This window comes from Octopus bimaculoides, chromosome 6 (genome assembly GCF_046866305.1).
Source record: "Octopus bimaculoides isolate indiv1 chromosome 6, ASM4686630v1, whole genome shotgun sequence".
Lineage (NCBI taxonomy): Eukaryota > Metazoa > Mollusca > Cephalopoda > Octopoda > Octopodidae > Octopus > Octopus bimaculoides.
In genome coordinates, this window is record NC_142933.1 from 41,607,304 (window position 1) to 41,627,180 (window position 19,877).

Below are 19,877 nucleotides of genomic sequence, written 5' to 3' on the forward strand. Positions count from 1 at the left end.
CGAAGTCAACGACTGCGCCGGTGGAGATCTTCTACATGGTCACACGACCTGCTAAAAATACCTGTCAAGTTTCTTTCAAATCACACTTGCTTCGTAGAAAAAGACATTGACTAATGTGACCCTGTGTTCCATGCACATAAAAGATGAGATGATCATGAGTAGAATGCTTTTGATTGTAAGTCTGATCAATCAGGGTTGACTTGGAGCTAAACAAGTCGATCGAACCAACACAGTAGCTTGGTCACCTGACATGCTGAAAATAGCAGCCTAATCTCCCTCAAATCACATTGAAAAAGACACTTTGGATAATGGCAATCCTGAGTTCTCTCTACATGAAAACAAAGACGAGGAAGTCACAGCTGAAATGCCTTTGATCATAGGATTACTAAATAGCGCTAGTCAGGGGTTAAACAAGTCAACGATCTCAGACATGGATGATATGGCTGTTGAAACGAGAGAAAAACGCAGTTTTAGTGTGTAGGTAAGTGGTTATACACCATTAGGTATACACCGCTTCCGTACATTAAATTTCTAGAAGAAACAACGGAACGCAGATTCTGAACAACATAACAATATTTATTTACAGTGGAATTCAGTTCACGCTTGGAGGGAATTCGGTAGCTCGTCGCCCTCGGTTACTGAGACGCCTCCTGAATGATTTCCGTGGTTATTTGTGAAGCTCTGGTGCTGACATGTGAAAGAACTCTGTTGGACGTCTTGGCTCGACGGAGATCAGTGAACGAAGAGACTGAGAAAAGGCGCCAAAGCTGGGTGTCGAACTCTACGCATGCGCATGAGACTCTTCCTGTATTCCTTCCGGAACTAGTCCCTGCGCATGCGTGGATACAACTCCGGACATTGAACATATAACAGTCGTCTGCTATAAGTTGTCACTACAAGTGTGACCGCCAATAAAGCAGCATCATAAACATCAGCTACAACAAAGGCCTCATCATTTGCAAGATCCGCATTAATTATTGTTCAACAGGTTCCTCTTGAAAAAATGTAGACAGGTTTGAGAAAGACCTTTAGTATGGTGGTTAGTCATATATCCTTCGTTGGTTATTCACAATCTGATTAACATGCAGTTTTACCGCCGTACAGGGGCTTCAGTTGCCTTAAAAACGTGAGGTGGACAGATCAACATTTGTTGATTCTTAAAGGAGCATGTTAGTATTGCTCATGGTACCTTTCCCGGACCCTATCACATAAGTAAAATTTTACGCTAATTAAATTTTATATGTTCAAATGAAGTTCAGATATAAAAGAAATAAGGTTAAAAAGAATTTATTATATCAGATAAACAAAAAATAAAATTAGAAATGATACATTTCTAAATCTCTCAGATTCATGTTTGAATAAAAAAGATATAATGTAAATCTATTGTCTTTTAGAACTTCCCAAACGTATTATATCTCGCATCATTGCTGTCAATAAATAATTTAGCAACTTCACAACTAATCTTTTCCAAAATATCTCTATGAACGTGACATATTAGAATATTATTCAACTTTTTCTGAGTCATGGCCGATCGCAACCAAGTTTTGAGTCTCCGCGGACCGCTAAAAGATCTTTCAGCTTCACAAGAACTGGTTGGAAACACTAAAAGTAGCCTGAGCAATCGCTCAACATTTGGAAACATGCGACGGATTTCTGGTTACTTTTCACCGAATATTTTACGATGATCCTTGAGAAATGATCCACTATGATGATTTCTATAAAAAAAAGTATTTCGTTCCTTAAGGAAAATTCATCAAGCTCTGGATACTGCATGAATCACTTCAGCACAAAAATTTCCATGAATAAAATATTGCTCAGTTTTTCATAATCTGCTGAATCCTGTGATAAAAACATAATCTTTCAAATTTGCTATTACAGTATCGACTACCTTCAAATACTGCACTCTGTAATGATCGAAAACAGTACAGTGTTGATAGTTTAACGCATTTCCTTCCTGGTATCTTTTAGGAACTTTGCGTTGCCTACTGAAATTTTTCTTTACTGTATAGATTTTTTTAGCTCCTCCTGCACCAGTTTGACACTATGCAACATACCACCTAGATTAACGGTGGTACTTCCTTTTTTAATTAGGAAAAAGTAGATGGTTTGTTCCCCGGTCTTATAAAATTGGGGGTGGGGGACTCGTTCCCTGAAACAAGACCCTCGCCGTCGTAAAATAATGAAAGTAGACTATCCATACAAAAAATAAAATTATATTGCGCTAAAAACCGGAAGTGACGCCAGTGTTATTCCAAAATTTTAGAAAACGCATTTGATATCCGATTGGTGGGCTTCTAATTTGGGTCAATCATTTGCTCAGTTTTGTTTATCCAAATGTTGATAGCTTCCATAGACAATCTGTTCGACAGACGATGGATGTTTACCAAGAAGAAACTTTGACAGCAATGTGGGATTTATGATAAAATGTTTACATCATATGTTCAAGAGCATATGTGGTGAAACAAATTTAGAGAACGAGAAAGCTATTACGAATCTCATTTCATGTATCAATGACCGTTATGCTTTTATGCAAATGTGATTGTTTTCATCTTATGTAAAAAAAAAAAAAATATACGATTTATATATATATTTAGGTATTGAATACATTCGTACGTCACATAGTGTTCACAGGAAAATACAGAATGTCACTGACATCACTTCCGGTTTATCGCTGTGTAGTTTAATTTTTAAGGAAAGTTTACTTTCTCTATTTTACGACGGTAAATGCTTGTTAACCAATAATGGGTTCTGTTGGAAGACAATGACCACACTCATATTTAATTGAGTTTACTCTTTTACTTGTTTCAGTCATTTGACTGCGGCCATGCTGGAGCACCGCATTTAGTCGAGCTAATCGACCCCAGGACTTATTCTTTGTAAGCCTAGTACTTATTCTATCGGTCTCTTTAGCCGAACCGCTAAGTTACGCGGACGTGAACACACCAGCATCGGTTGTCAAGCGATGGTGGGGGAAGAAACACAGACACATATATATATGTACATATACATATATACGACGGGCTTCTTTCAGTTTCCGTCTACCAAATCCACTCACAAGGCTTTGGTCGGCCCGAGGCTATAGTAGAAGTCACTTGCCCAAGGTGCCACGCAGTGGGACTGAACCCGGAACCATGTGGTTGGTAAGCAAGCTACTTACCACACAGCCACTCCTGCGCCTATATTGCAAATATTTTATTCACCCACATCATTTATATCTAGAATATTGTTATAAATTAATGGAACAATGTTCAATGAACATAACAGGAATCTTCTGTATGTAACTTGCTGGATAATATGAAAGAATTGCAAAGAATTTAAATTATTGGATATAATTAGTATGTTACTCGTCGCTACAAGTTAAGGTTGGTGCCTTTTAACAAGTACAACATAAGCACATTACATAAGTGAAAAAGGAGGAGAAACCAAATGTTATAGATTTCCTCAGACACCTGAAGTTTAATTTGCCAACTATTATAGTTGTAATCTGCCCACTCTACAATCTTCAGCAAAATTGTTTGGCAGGAAAACTTGCACATTTCCTTTGAAGTTTCTCACATCAACCATAAGGCAGCCATCATTTATTGGTTGAGCCATATTCCATGTCAGCAAGAAAAGGTGAACAGATAATGATGATGACAACTTTATATAAGACTGTAGGATGTGGTTTGAGAGATTCATTTGATATTCCTGGCAAATCAACACATTTAGACAATAGGTTTTATTTTGTTATATTTCTGCTGCTTTTATATATATATATATATATATATATATATATATCGTGTAAATGACAAGGGATTACACACATATTTTCTTGATCCCTTGCCATTTATATAATCTCTTATTACGCTCTATACTCAACGCTTTTCCCTGAAGCGTGTGTACACTGATTATTAGTATTGCTTTGCTTACATGAAATATATACCAGGTGCGATGGGTAAATTGTCACCATTTTATATTTTTAATTTCATGCATGCGCATTGTTTGTTTTTAATTTTATCAACTATACAGTATAGTAGGGTCAATTGGGCACTGTCTGTGAGAAAAACAGTACCATGATGCAATTCACTCTGTCAGAAATTTGGAGATGACATGCTGTACTGCTTGGCATTCATGCCGGAAGCTCCAATATGAACAGTAGCATTCAACCTTAGGGTCTAGTCACATTTAAGTGGCAAATATACTTCACGTCATGCAATTACTGTTTATACTTCGTTCAGAGATTTAACATATATATATATATATATATATATATATATTATCATCATTGTAGGTGCAAGTATGACTGTGTGGTTGAGAAGTTTGCTTCCCAACCACATGGTTTTGAGTTCAGTACCACTGTGTGACATCTTGGACAAATATCTTCTACTAAGCCTTGTGAGTGGATTTGGTAAACAGAATCATATATATATATGTATGTGTGTTTGTGTACATATGTCTGTGTTTCTGTATTACCCTCATGTTCTCTGGTTTGTAAACAATGGCTTCCTGTCAGTGCCATTGACTTGTAGTGCACCATGAAAAGATATCCAGGCTTCTCAACATGTTGTGTCATCTTTGTCAACAATATCCTCCTCACACAGTGTCATTTGTTATGCATTGCTCATATTAAACATGTCCATGTTTAATGTTTCAAACATGTTTGAAAGACTAATATTTTATCACTTCACTTGGAAACTAGTGGGGGTTGGTGACAGAAAGGCATCCAGCCATAGAAAAGCTCTACCTCCACATGCTCTCATTTGACCCTTGCAAACATAGAAAAGTAGATGTTAAAACAAGGATATGTATTACAGACTGTCCACTTGGAGTTACGACGAACTTTACGAGCTGCCATTACATATTTTACAAAATAGAACTTGAGGCAATGGATCCAAATTTTGAGCGATTTTCCAAGGTGGAAATGCAGACAACTGAACTTTTCCGATGTTATTGAGAAATCTATGATGAAAAAAAGAAGATAACAAAGCAAACAACACTGACGGGATTTTTCATGCAGTTTGATGTCGAGAATGAGTTGCTTTTGTAATCTTTATACAAAGTAAAACAAAGTTATTATGTTTGAGTTTCCTTTAAACCTATTTACCTTTTCTATATAATCCTGAGAAAAGTTTATTAGGCATCTTATGTACTGGGTCTGGAATCACAAACATACTTACGATGTCTGAGCTACAATAATACAGTATCCATATCCTAACTTTTAAGGTTTTCCTTGTGATAATCTTACTGTTACTTATTCATTTTTCAACAATTTATGTTAGTGATTCTTGGCCCTGTACTGCATATACTTTATACAGTATGGTATTCTGTTTTTATATGTATGTACAGTACACTATACCTATAAAAAAAAATACATACCCTATGAATATTCATTTAACAACGAATTTGCTTAACGACAGGGCTGTTGGAACGTAACTCGGTCGTTAAATGAGGACAGCCTGTATCATCATCATCATCATTTAATGTCTGGCATGGGCTGGATGTGTATGCTTCTTTCTCTCTCTCTCTCTCTCTCTCTCTCTCTCTCCCATCTTTCCTTCTCTCAGTCTTCTATGTTTCCCTCACATGTATGTATGTGTCTGTATTAGGCATATATGAGTAAGATCAACTTCAAATATTAAAGAATTATATCCTGCAATATAAATGTTATATTGCAACTTTAAGCAAATGTATTATTCAGCCTAGCTTTAAAATATGAGATATTGCTTCTCAGCAGTTGAATGGGTGATATTAGAAAGGGCATCTATCTATTAAATACAAATTTGATGAGCCACCCAACCCAGGCTAAAATGAATTTTAAACAAGGAGACCGTCCATGAGGTAGTGAGTTTGATTCCTGGATGCAGTTGTTGGTTGTGTTCTTGAGCAAGACACTTTATTTTACATTGCTCCAGTTCACTGAGCCAAGCTGTATTGGCCTTTGCTTTTCTCTTGGACAGCATCGGTGGGATACAATTTTAAATATATTGATGATACTTTCACAGGAAACTTTGATATAAAAGAATATATTCTATGATGATGATGATGACTTACATATTCATTTTTTATATGTTCCAGCAGATTCAAACATGAATGTGCTAATCAATGGTGTGTTTCATCATGGGAGAACACCTCCCATCAGACAAATGAGTGTTCATAATTCACTTGATTCATTAGCATAAGGAGACTTCGAGATACCCAGTGTTTTGACATTGTTGTGTCTCATCAGTTACAGGTGTCCTACACTAATGAATCTAACTGAGTTTGTGGCTCCTGTTTACTTCAGCAAACAAATTATTTGTTGATTCATATTGATATCTGCCAACCAGGTGCCCCAAAATCCCCTTGCATTAATCATTTAAATTATGAACACACAAAAGAATTGTTCTCCAATGTCAAACCACAACAGCGATTTGTATATTCGTGCTCACATTTGCCTTAACATATTAAGAATGAATATGTAAGTCATCATTTTGATTTTGCTGTTCACCATTCACATGGTGAATTAATATATTCCATGTTTAACTTATATTTTTTTTTGTTTTCATATCTAAAATCTAAACTTTCTCTATGTCGCCATTTGAAAATAAAACTGAAATAATTTATGTAAATAAATGTATGTAATTAAATTAGTATCTAACTCAAAACATGTACCCACATATACAGTAAGTTAAGCATATATCAATATATAAACACACAAAAACACAGATACAAAAATCATATGCATATTCATCATTATATCCATACACATAAACACAAATACATTAAGTCACACACAAAACATATACACACTTTATACGCAAATATGGATGCATTCGCATATTCACCATATTCTTTTTAAAAAAGCTGTGTCAACCCATCAGCCACTTGGCTGAAACACATAAATAAATAAATAAATAAATATACATTATACATATAATTAACAGAATATCAAGTCCAATTTTTTCTCTTCTTTTAAAATCCACTATGTGTATAACATAAAGTATAACCAAGATAAAGAAGCTAATAACATATTCTTGTGTGAATGGGTCTGATTTCGTGATGATTTTGACTGTTTTTGTATTTAGTTTCAGCGCAAAACTCAATATCGGTTTTAAAAAGATCAAAAATCTAGTGATGTCCATTCTGCTATAAGGAGAGAAAACTCTAAAATTTTGCAAGCAAACTGAGCTTGCTTTTTTGTTCTTTACTTTTTTTTTTTTAATTTTATTTTATTGAACTGATTTTCACTGGTGCAGACTGTCCATCATTAGTCTCCTTGAATTCTAGTGTTTGATTATGTTGACTATGTTTTAGTTTACCTTGATGCTAATCACTATTGCTTTATCACCACCATAGTCTCTGCTTATATTGTCTTTCATGTTGTTTTGTTGTCTTTCACAGTAGAACACTGTCCATCAACAAACCAAAACTTCACTCTTGCACAAATTTTCCATTAAATATCATAAAAAAACATGAACTTAAGTTTTTCTTTTTCTTTTATCCTTTACTTGTTTCAGTCATTGAATTGCAGCCATGCTGGGGCACCTACTACTATTTTTAAAAAAACTAAATAAATTTGCTTTTTAAGGGGTGATTAGAATATTCATTTTTATTTCAAATATATTTAATTTCATTTTAAAATTAACTAGATCTGAAACTATCCAGTAATGATATTTACATATAATTAAATATTGTTTATGAATATTCTAATAATATTCATGTTTTGCAAATAGGATTTTTTTTCCTTTTCTATTTTGAATACAGGTATAAATGTCTGTGTAGAGTAGATGCACACATCTGTAAATATGTGTGTGTGTATATATATATATATATATATATATATATCTATATATATATATATATATATATATATATATATATATCATCATCATCATCATATATATACATATATACATACATACATACATATATATATATATATATATATATATATATATATATATATATATATGAACATGTTTATATATACACACATGTATAGATATGTGTATATTTATAAATGTGTGTGTGTGTATATATATATATATATATAATTGATAAACATGCATACACATACATAAATGCACATGATTGCATACATATTCAGTTTGATCTTATATATTACAAAATTGTTTAATCTCTTGGTAAAAAAACAACTGTACTTTTCACTATTTCATCAATTTCTCTTTTAATTGTATTTGCTTTACTGCTTGTCTTAAAATCTATATTCATTGTATATTCACAATCACAAAATAAATTAAGAAACACTTTTCTCTCAATAGATGTGTATATGTTTGTTTGTGTGCATGTGTGTCTGTATAATATATATATATATATATATATATATATATATATATATATATAATGCAAGAGAGTTAGGGGTTGAGGATTCAACCCACTAAGGGATAGTATCTATCCAATGTACTGCTGGAAGAGTACCCAATTATTGTTACACTAGTGCTATACCAAGTGTAATAAGTGGGTGTGGGTAAAAGGGGGCTTATTTTACCCTAAATTTATATAGCAATTAGAAAATGGAGGAGAATATGCAGCACCCATCGACTAGCAGACTATTCCATTGAGTTAATTAACTTATTTTGTAACAAAAATGACAACATACAAATGCTTATGACATACCAACCTCGATTGTTAATATAACATGGTATGTCATAAGCATTTGTATGTTGTCGTTTTTGTTATTTTAGTTGCAAAATAAGTTAATTAACTCAACGGAATACACTGTCTGCAAGTCGATGGGTACCACATATTCTCCATTTTCTAATTGCTATATATATATATATGTGTGTGTGTGCGTATATATATATATATATATATATATATATATATATATATATATATATATATATATATATATATATATATATATATATGTATATATATATATATATGTGTATGTATGTATGTGTGGATATCTGTGTGTGTGTGTTTCTTTGTCTTGACATCACATGATTTTTATAAATGAGTGTCATTCATTTCCTATATTCTGTAAAAGATGTCTGACCATAGGAAAATATTACCTTGCTTCGAAACCGGAAAGGATTGGCAACAGGAAGGGTATCCAGCCATAGAAATTCTACCTCAGTAAACTTTGTCCAACCAATAAAAGCATGGAAAAGTGAATGTTAAAATGATACTATATATACATGTGTATGTGTGTGTGTGTGTGCGTGCATGTGTGTCTACGTGTTTCCATGAACTTTCTGTCAACCAATTCTACTCAAAAAGCTTTGGTTGAAATGAAGTAATAGTAAGACACTTGTGTAAAATGCCACTCAGAGAAATAGAACGTGAACTGATGTGCTGACAAAGCAAAATCCATATCTACACAACCATGCTTACATCTGTGTGTGTGTGTGTGTGTGTGTTTAAAAATTGATGTTAAGAGATGATGATGATGTTTCACATGCTGAATTATGAATAGCCTTAATGTACATGTAATAATAAAATCTTCATGGGATTTACAAATAATCTTATTAATGATATCATACACAACAACCTCTTTGTTGGTATGTACCATCCTGTGTAGCTACTTGTTCATTTTCAAAATCCTTTAATGATAGCTACATTTTATTCACATTTACTACATATTATATGCTTTCAAATACTGAAGTTATCATCCCTGAATAAATTTGGATTTCTTCACAAAAATCCCTTTGTCTGAAAATCCATGCAGTTTACTTAAATCAGGCATTAACAGCCACAATTTTTAACTACCTCAGATATGAATGTAGATTATTTCCATTCATGTACATTTTATATCAGTGTATATTTCTGATTTTATTTTTCATCTACAGAGACATTAATTTCTTAATGAGCAAGCACATTTATGCATGCATATATAATGAAAGAGAATGTAAATTATAAAGAGCTAAAAGGAAAAGAGATTTGAATTTCATAAATAATTTCTGAATATTTTTACATTTTTATTGTAAATATGTGTATATAATACAAATTTCACTTGACTGTCCTTAAGATATTCTTTCTGAATTTTCAGTATCCCTGCAGTCTTGAAGCTATTTGCTTATATTTCTATTCTGGGGATGAGATTGGTCTCATTTAATTCACTTTTCACTGGAAACATTAATTATCTCTAGATTTCCAGAAATGCAAAATTATCTTGATTTTAGCTAAAATTCTTATATTCTTCTGTAAGCATTGAAAATCTTTAAATGTTATCTTTCTGTTTTGCTTTTGTGCATAGTCTGATCTTTATGTTCTAGTTGCTGTTTTACAGTGACCAAAAACCCATGGTCAGACACTATTTTATGGTAACACAGTGTGGATCTCTTACTATTAAACTGAGATTAATGCCTCTTTTTTTTTTTAAATTTTTCTCTAACTTTGACGCAAACTTTTTGCTACCTGAAACAGAGTTTCAGAAATACAGCTTAAAAGATTTCATCTAGATATCACTCATTTAAGTTAGGCACTTAATATGAACATTTTGTTTTTCTCTATATTGATTGTAATGTGTTGGGTACCATTAAATAAGCTTGTGAAGAACCAAGTCCACTTCCCATTTTTCGATTTCCAGTTGAATCCCTTGCATTTCATTTATGTAGTTAAAGCCTCAGGGAAAGGTATAAATGTTATGATATCACATTTTCTATCATATAAAGTCATTGCTTTCTGTATAGCTAGACAAAACCAACACTAGACCACAACAAAAGTTGGAACTTCAGTACCAACATGGATGAAATTAAGAATATTAACTCTGGCTTCTTTACAGTTTATCTGACCAGCTGAACCATCTCAATGCCATAATTACATAGGAAACATTGCAAGAGTTACTACAAAATCATCATAAAGATGTGAACATTTATACATAGAAGTTTACACTTGGTAACAGACTTTAGATATTAAGGGTACCTGGACAAATTAGAATAAAGCTATGAAAAGATTTGGTGAAACTATTGATAAATATATTTCAATGGGAAATGATGCAGTTGATATATAGACACAAATGTATTTTCTTTTTATTCTAAGTAATTATTGAATCCCATAAGGAACCATCTAAGAAAACATATTGAATGAAATACTGCACTAGCCCATAGGATGCAAACTTTGACAAAATTATCAATGCTAATAATTTATGACATTTATTTTGTTACTTAATTGCCTTGAATGAAAATAATACATTTATGTTTGTTTATTGTTGTTTCTAAGCTAATTTTTTTAAAGGATAACAAATAATTTTCTCTTCTTTAATAATTCTCCTTAGGAGTCTCACAAGCATATGGATGAGGATGCTGATTTTGAAGCTGAACTTGAGGCTCTCAGCAAAGCACAGGAACAAGCAGCACTTAACAATTTAAAAAATCCTAAACCAATACAAGAAATTGAGGTATAATATCATATAATATCTTGTTTCAATGTATAAATGTCATCAACCTTAAATATCTCCTCTATCCCAACAGAATGGTACGTGAAAGATAATTTAATTCAACACATACATTGTTTTATATAACATTTGCTAAGACACATATATGAAGACTATAAAAGTGATAAACATTTCCATTCCCCCAAAAAATCAAACACATAAGATAATATGATACACTTGTTTTTGAATGTTGAATGAAATGTCTTTCATTTTAAGTCAGTGAAGACTGACTGATATTAAACAGCAGCAGCAATACAATAAACAAGAATATGACCATCACAACAACAGTACCCCAACCATCACCAACACCAAAATTATTGCAAGCAATGCCATCATTACTAGTAACCCACCAACTTTTGAATAAACAACTGATAACAAAATTAATAGTATTGGCTTGATAACAATGTCTGTAGCTTCATATGTTGTTTGTCAACAACAGGGTGTGTGTGAAATGTGGAGGTTTTATGGCTTGAGTCAGAGGTGGAAGGTTGAAGTGCCCTTGAACCTGGTAACCCTTCAACTAAATGAAATCATACAATACTTCCAGCCACCTCAATCCATCTTTTCATCATCTCATTTCCATTCTTATATTCAGAGGAATAGGACAACAGTTTCTTTGCTCTCACAAAGCAGTTCTTTTCTGGTGCTATTTTTTAAAATACATATTTGTTGTTGATAATTCTTGATCACTGCCACAGGAAAAATTCTGGAAAGAAGCCATCAAGTGGAACTGAAGTTAGGTATGCAAAAAGAAACTGTAGAAAAATTACACTGGATATTAAACTTGATGTTTTTTAAAAAGCTTGATGCAAAAGAAAAAGTTAGGCATTTGCAATGAGTACAGTGGAAACAATATGTAACCATAGATAGAAAATTATTATTAAGTGCTCTAGAAGTTACTCTGTTAACTGCTTGAACCTTGTTTTGTCATAGATCTAATATAATGTGATACTTAAAATGAGACAGCTTTGGGGTGGATGGATTGAGAATCAAACTCAAGGCATTGTGCTAATAAGTATGACAGTAATTAAGAAAAAGCCAAAAGTTTGTATGATGACTTGCAGAAAAAGGAAGGTGAAACTTCTAATGATAAACATTTTCTGGCTAGCAAATGCTGGCTGTAAAGGTTTAAGAAAATAAATACGACTGGCAAAGTTGCCATTGTTGATACAGAAGTTGCTACTAATATACTAAACAACTAAAAAAATTCTTGATGGAGGAAGCAAGTATACAATGTTGATGAAACTACACTTTTGTAGAAGCTCATGCCTGCTAGAACTTTATTTCTTCAGAAGAAAAACCAATGCCAGGATTTAAAGTTTTCAAAAATCATCTGACTCTTCTGGGACTAAATGTCACTGCATTCCAGCATGGCTATCATAGACACAGACACGGCTTTGCAGCCTCATAGTTTCTGATTCAATCTCACAATATGGTACCTTGGACAATTGTCTTCTACTATAGACATAAGTTGTCCAATGCCTTGTGTGTAGAATTTGGCAAGCAGAAAGTATATAGAAGTTGTATGTGTATCTGTACACAGTCTGTCCCTGACAGATTTCTACCTTCCCTTCCCCTGCACTACATACCTTCCTAACATGCTTTCCCTCTACCTGTATTCACTCACTGTATTCCCTCCATCTCTCACTCTCCTTTCACACTTTCGCAAATTCATCCTATCCAATCCTTAGTACCACTCTACTTATATACACCTCCCTGCTACTTGAGGGTATGCCCCAACACATCTTCATCTCTCTCTCTCCTTTTCCAACTGAGATAGCCATATATCTCCTCAACAGAAAGACACCTATATCTGTCCCTCTATCATACTCTAACCTCTCATCACAAAGCCATTGCCCTCACTACTCTCCATTCAGGGGTCTTGCAATTTCCTTGGTGACTTCACTGGTGTTGATGCCACATAAAAAGCACCTAGTACACTCTGTTAAGCGGTTGCCATTAGGAAGGGCATACAGCCATAGAAACCATACCAAAGCAGACAGTAGATTTTGGCACAGTCTTCTCACGTGCCATTGCTTGTCAAACCATCCAACCCATACCTGCATGAAAATGGACGTTAAATAATGATAATGTGTGCATGCATGCATATTCATGTTTGTGTATATGTGTTGACACAACACAGATTAAAACCAGTGTTGTATCATCATCATCGTTTAACGTCTGCCTGCCATGCTATCTTGGGTGGTATGGTTTCACAAGAGCCAGCTAGGCCAAAGCCTGCACCAGACTTCTGTGACTGTTTTGGCAGGATTTTTACAGCTGGATGCCCTTCATAACACCAACCACTCAGCAGAGTGGACTTAGTGCTTTTTTTTTTGTGTGGCACAAGCACAGGCAAGGTGAGTAGTGCTTTTTACATGGCACAAGCACTCAGAAAGATAAAACTTAACCACTCAATAAATATCGATTAATAAACTAAATATCAGACCGGAACAAGTATTGGGCTACATATCACTGACCAAAACATTTGAAAGCAGTACCTGTGTATAACCAGAGTCCAATGACTAAAAACAGTAAGCAGTAACTGAGCATTGATACCAAACATTCTCTTCCAGTTTTCTCTAGTTTTTTTCACTGTTTTTCTTCCATACAGGAAAAACCATCGATAGTAATGACAACAGTCGCCGACACGATGCCTTCTGTCAACACAGGGGACACACTTGAAGTGACTTGCATAGAAGAAAATGAAAATGAATTGAAAGTGAGAAATGCTGTAACCAAGCAAATTTCACTGCCTCCAAATTTTACCTTTAATGTAAGACCCCCAAGTGGTGAGCCACAACTGCTCGATGATAATGATGATGCTACACCAGGAACAAGTACTGGAATAGGTAATTTTTCATTGATTTCTTCAATTTTTGTTTGTTTCTTTGTTTATGAATTTTTTTGTTTTTGTCCCTCTATCATACTTTGGACTCTCAACAACTGGCATAAAGCTATCTCTTTCTCTTAAATAGTCCCCTTCTCCTATTTAGTTGGGGCAGGGTACTTTTTCTTGTTTTTTTCCCATCTTGCAATTTCTTGGTAACCTCACAGTATATATATATATATATATATATATATATATATATATATTTATATGTGTGTGTGTGTGTGCACTGCTGCCAGTGTCATATAAAAAGCACCCAGTACACTCTGTAAAGTGGTTGGTGTTTGGAAGGGTGTCAAGCTGTAAAAACTTGACACAGCCATGTAACTTGCCAAATTCTGTCAAACCATCCAGTCAATGCCAGCATGAAAAACTGACATTAAATGATGATGATGATATTTTGAATGAAGGAAAGAATATTTAACCACTTACCTGTTGGAAACCTATAAATTCACTGGTCACTTTGCTCAAATTTATTTTTCTTGTTTTCTTGTTTGTATTTTTCCCAAAACAAAATCTGGCTTATTATATTTTATTTTGAATCTAAATGTTTTCTAGTTTTTCCAGCATGGAGGTTGACAAGTTAATATTCTGGACTAGATACATACAGCTACACATGTGTATGTGTATATGTAAACCAGTACAACCTGTTGCATGATCAGGTTAATGGCAACTAAGCAATCACCCTCACCAGGCTAGCCTGATGAGGAATGTTACCAGAAATCCAACAGGACAAAATAAACAAGATGGATAAGCCCACTGTAGGGTCAGTGACAATTGAGTGATATCAGAAATTCTGGGTTGGTATCCAGCACACTGTAAGACCAATGGGAAGGAGGCATCCCTTAGATCTCATTAAGCTAGTCTTTAGGAGAATATAAATCCTGGGAAGTACTGTTTGAAGAAATTATGGCATACTAAGCACCATTTTTCTGCTATCAAATTTTCTAAAAAGTATGGTTGGTTGTATTACTCTAACCCATTCATGTATGGAAAAACAGGTGTGAAATAAACAAGTTGTTGAATATCACTTATTTGTATCTGTAAAACATGAAGTAATTGTCAGTGATAATGTAACTGAAAGCCAGTATAAATCTGATATTAATTTGTTAAGGATGAGGTTACAGCCAGGTGCCCTCGTTGCCAATCCTCACTTGTTTCCAAGCAAAATAACAATTTTCCATTACTGGACATATTTTCACATTCAGAAACTATTGGTATTGCTTGTATGATAGTGACACTCATTTTCAAATATTGCACAATGTCAAGGCATGGAAAAAGTATACCATTCAATAAATTTAATGTAAAAAGATTGATAAGCAGCCTCATAATCAATATCTATATGCTACTACATAACACAAACAGTTCACAAACACATCATTTTAACCTCAGTCCCACTGTATGGTACTTTGGACAAGTATCTCCTACTACAGCTTCAGGTTGGCTAATGTCTTGTGAATGAAATTTAGTTAATGACAATTGGATGGAAGTCCAATGTTTGTCTGTGTGTCTACTTGTATATGTATGTGTGTTAGTGTCTCTTTGAATCTTTGCATTGACACTGCTTTGTGGTTTCATTTGTTTTCTGTCTATCATAAATGATATATCCCACACCTTAGCAGTTTGACATGTGAAAAACCAGTGAAATAAAATACCTTACTAGAAAACAAGTAAGAGTTAGCATTGGGTAGGGCATCCAGCCCTAGAATACTGCTTCAAAAAGTCTCATGCAACTCAAACCAGCACTGAAAAACAATGATGATAGTAACAAATTAATCACCTATTTTTTCTTCCACCTTCAGAATTTCCTACTAAACTATTTTGCTCCTCTACTCTTTATATGTACCAATTCAATCAAGCTACCAATTCAAACTGAATGTTAACTACGTTAATTTTAGCCCATCAGAAAGACCTAAAATGGCTTGGAAGAACCTCTTTTGTATTTATATATGTGTGCTTGTATATGTGTAGTAAGAAGTTTGCTTCTCAGTTACATGGTCCAGTTCCATTGTATAACTCCTTGGGCAGGTGTCTTCTATATGTGGAGTTTCTGTGTTGTATATATTCAATGTTGACATTCAGGGAAAGAAATTATCCTGGTGTGATTGGTGGTGTGCATGCTGGTTCCTCTTTGAAGTGTTTGAATGTGAAATATTGCATGTGTATGCAGGGAGAGGTTTCATCCCTAATATTTAATATGTTACCTGTTGACTGCATGATATTTAGCTTTTCAGTGATACAGAGCTCACACTTGATACCCTGTCCTCTGTATATTATCTGGTGGTTGCTTACTTCTCCTTCTTTCAATGTCCATATCATATTGGATAGGGGTGTGGCATGTCTTTTATTCTCATCCCTGAATGACATCAAGTGATGTGTGTGTCTTTTTTTTGAATGAGTTGCCCGTTGTTCCAATCTATGCCTTTGTTACTCTGTTGGAATCCATGATTTTTTCAGACAGTTATTATTTAGAGGAAAGTGGTTTAGAGATCTACAGTTGCAGTGTCTTTTGGGGGTATTTCTGGTGTGTTTATTTTTATTGTGGTTGAGTATTATTAACCCTATATTGGGGAGCCAACTATAGCTAACTTTAGCAGTGTTTCTGTTGAAGGTCTTATGGTATTTGTGTGAATATGGGAAGTGATTGTCCATTAATTTTAAGAATTTCCTAGCTATTTTAGTGGCTACATTCATACTCTAAGATGAATCAAACCATAAGATTTTCCTCTTTCTATATCTTCTTGATGTATCTGTATTTGGTTCAATGTAGTTTATGCTATTCTTGAAGCTGGACCTTTCTAATGCAGCATTATAGTATGGGGCAGCCTTTTCAAAAATGTCTTTATCAGTGGATAGATTGGAGACATGCCTACTAATGTTATTAACTAATTGTTTAATGACTGCTGGTGAGTGGTTGGAGCCTATGTCTATGTACAAGGCTTCCTCATTTGGTTTGAGGTACAGTTTAAATTTGTCTGTGCTAAGGTTCACGTTAATATCTAGGAAGTTGACTTCTTTAAGGTTAGTACTAATTGTAGTTCTTAGAGCTAATTGGCTAAATATTTTGCATAATTTTTTCTTATCCTATCCATATCATGTTTGTTATACATACATACATGCATGCATACATACATACTCACCCTCATATGATACACACACACACATATCAAGCTACATAAAAAATTAGCACAATCAAATAGCTCTGTTTTGTAATCAATATAGCTTTTTAACTCTCAATGATAATTTAGGTTTTTATATCATCCTTCATAGAAACAATAGCTTAAAGAATGCTTAGATATCAAGTGTCTATTATTTTTGTATCATTGTCATATTGATATCTGGGATTTTTATATAAACCACATGTTTAAGCTTTATTAATTTCTCCATTATAATTTACAGTCTGTCATTATCTCAAAATATATCATTCTATACCCATATGTACTTGACACAAAAAAACTACTTTTATTTGCTGTTTGAAGATTTTGGTAGCATTAAGTGAACTGTGCTTCGTTGAGTAGGTCCAATAAGACTAAACCATGTCTGAAGGTGTTACCATGGCTGCCAAAGATCGAACTCATTCTTGCTCGGCATATTACCATTTAATTTGATGGAAATTCCAGGGGCACTTTCTCTAACCCTTTCTGTTAATAAATTTCATTAAGATTTCTTTTATCGTATTTGAATGAAAAAGAGCAACTGTACTATCTTCTGGAATTAGTTAAAAGTTACTTTTGACTCACCACCTCAAGTATAATAACTTACACTTAAATCTTTTTACTTCAGTGTAGATTGATAGTGTTACGAGAATTATCTTGTCGTATATATCTCAACAATTCTAAAATAGTTTCAGAAATGAGTATGAAGGTTTAATTCAATTCTCTTTTATATATTAATATGTTAATGATTGAAAAACAGTAATATTACCAAAAATTTTACCATTCATATTAATTAACTAATCGTTTTAATTGCAGGTCTTTATTGTGGTCCTGATTGTTCGTCTTTAGCCGTGGATAATTCAGCTTTTCAAATGATGTGTCCAACAACCTACAGTTCGTCAACATCGTCAAGCTCAGGATCAAATAGTGCTTTGAAAGGAGTATATATACAAACAATTCCTACTGATCGAACAGACCAAGATCTAGACCAAACAAAACAATTAACTGCTACACCTAGGAGAAATTCTCTTAAGTGGCCATGGAATTTTGTCAATCAAAGTTTTCCTAACGTACAGCATTCATCTGATGGAGAGTTTGATCCAAGACACAGTTCTCAACAACATGCACGTTCACACCCTCACCTTGGACATAATTTAAATTTTTTAGATATTAACAAAGTTGACTCACCCTCTAAACGTCATTCACGTCACTTACTTCGGAGTCAAAGTACTGGAGCCAAATATACAAGAATCAGAGATAAATTCTTAAAAACAAAATGCGCATCAACAGAAGATAGTACAGTTGCTCTTTTTCATTCGAAACAGCAGCCACACTGTACTTATGGACAAGATTCAGTGGAATCAGCATCTGAGTTTGATGAAACAATGTCAAATGATTGGGCTGATGAAGAAGCTGAATGTGATGAAGAGGTTAAAAAAATTACTGGGGAAGAAGAGGATGATGATGTGAAGCCAACACTTAGTGTTTATGCATCACAAGAGTCTGGAAATGTATTCTCAGAACTTTCACAGCATTCTCCCTCACTGACTCTAACTGAGATAAGTGACAGCACACAGCTACTTCACAACATAGGTTATAATACTGAACACTTGCAACAGTGTCAATCAAAAACTGGTACTGCTACCTCCAGCCGAGAAAACAATTTGCACATGTTAGACTATCCTTACCATTCTCGAGGCGGAAGCAGTCAGCCGGGAATTGATAACTCTAGTTTTGTTTTGGGGGAGACATCAAATAACTCAAATGATACAGAGGGGGCTGCTGGAACAGGTTCGTCTCTTCTGGAATCCCAGTCAACGCACTCTGATGTGGAACTTGCTGCTGAACCCAAAGACTTTCTCCCAACTGCCACCTTAAAAGCAAGTAATGCTACAAGCAGCCCAAGCAATGTCCATGTCAGTGACAATACTCCTGTTCCCAGCACATCAGTAGGACTAACTAATTTGTCAGTTGAAGAGACGCACTTGATGGTGCCATCATCACAGCAACAGGTGCAACATTCTATTCCAACACTGCCCTCTCGTAGACTTAGCTGTGTCAGTTCAACAAGTTCTTCACTCGAACAATTTTATGATAGTGCCACTAACCCTGGTTATCAAGGTGATGAACTTGTATGACAAATGCTTTTCTTCTTTGTGTCCATTGTATTTCATTGTCTATCTAACATCTACTTACCTATTTATTTATTTATCCTCTTTAAGTATTCCTTAATGTTTTATTTATTTCTACTCTCAGTTATCTATTGTTTGAAGTTTTGTTTCTTTTTTTATTTCTCTATAACTGTATCAATTTCATTGGTATCCTTCAGAATTTCTTTCTGCTTTTGTTTTGCAAATATTTCTAGGATTTTAAATATCTATTTTGTTAGAATGTTTCCTTTACATCGATATTCCTTGGATTTTCTAAAAAAATTCTTCAGAGGAAAATAATGAAAGAAGAAAAAGCAAAATAT

The 19,877-nt window shown here is 34.0% G+C and overlaps 1 protein-coding gene across 6 annotated transcripts in view; it reads left to right on the forward strand.

Annotated features, from left to right (window-relative positions):
- Positions 1-19,877, forward strand: part of LOC106884336 (voltage-dependent T-type calcium channel subunit alpha-1G) — a 1,091,242-nt gene that overhangs the window by 1,071,239 nt on the left and 126 nt on the right. For all 6 annotated transcript variants that reach the window (XM_089353777.1, XM_089353782.1, XM_089353780.1 and 3 more), the window contains 3 exons: positions 11,201-11,323; positions 13,974-14,211; positions 18,221-19,877. The exon at positions 18,221-19,877 is cut by the window's right edge and continues 126 nt beyond it. In XM_089353777.1, coding sequence (XP_089209903.1) covers positions 11,201-11,323; positions 13,974-14,211; positions 18,221-19,542 — 1,683 coding nt within the window. In that variant the 3' untranslated portion in view covers positions 19,543-19,877. The remainder of the gene's footprint in view (positions 1-11,200; positions 11,324-13,973; positions 14,212-18,220) is intronic.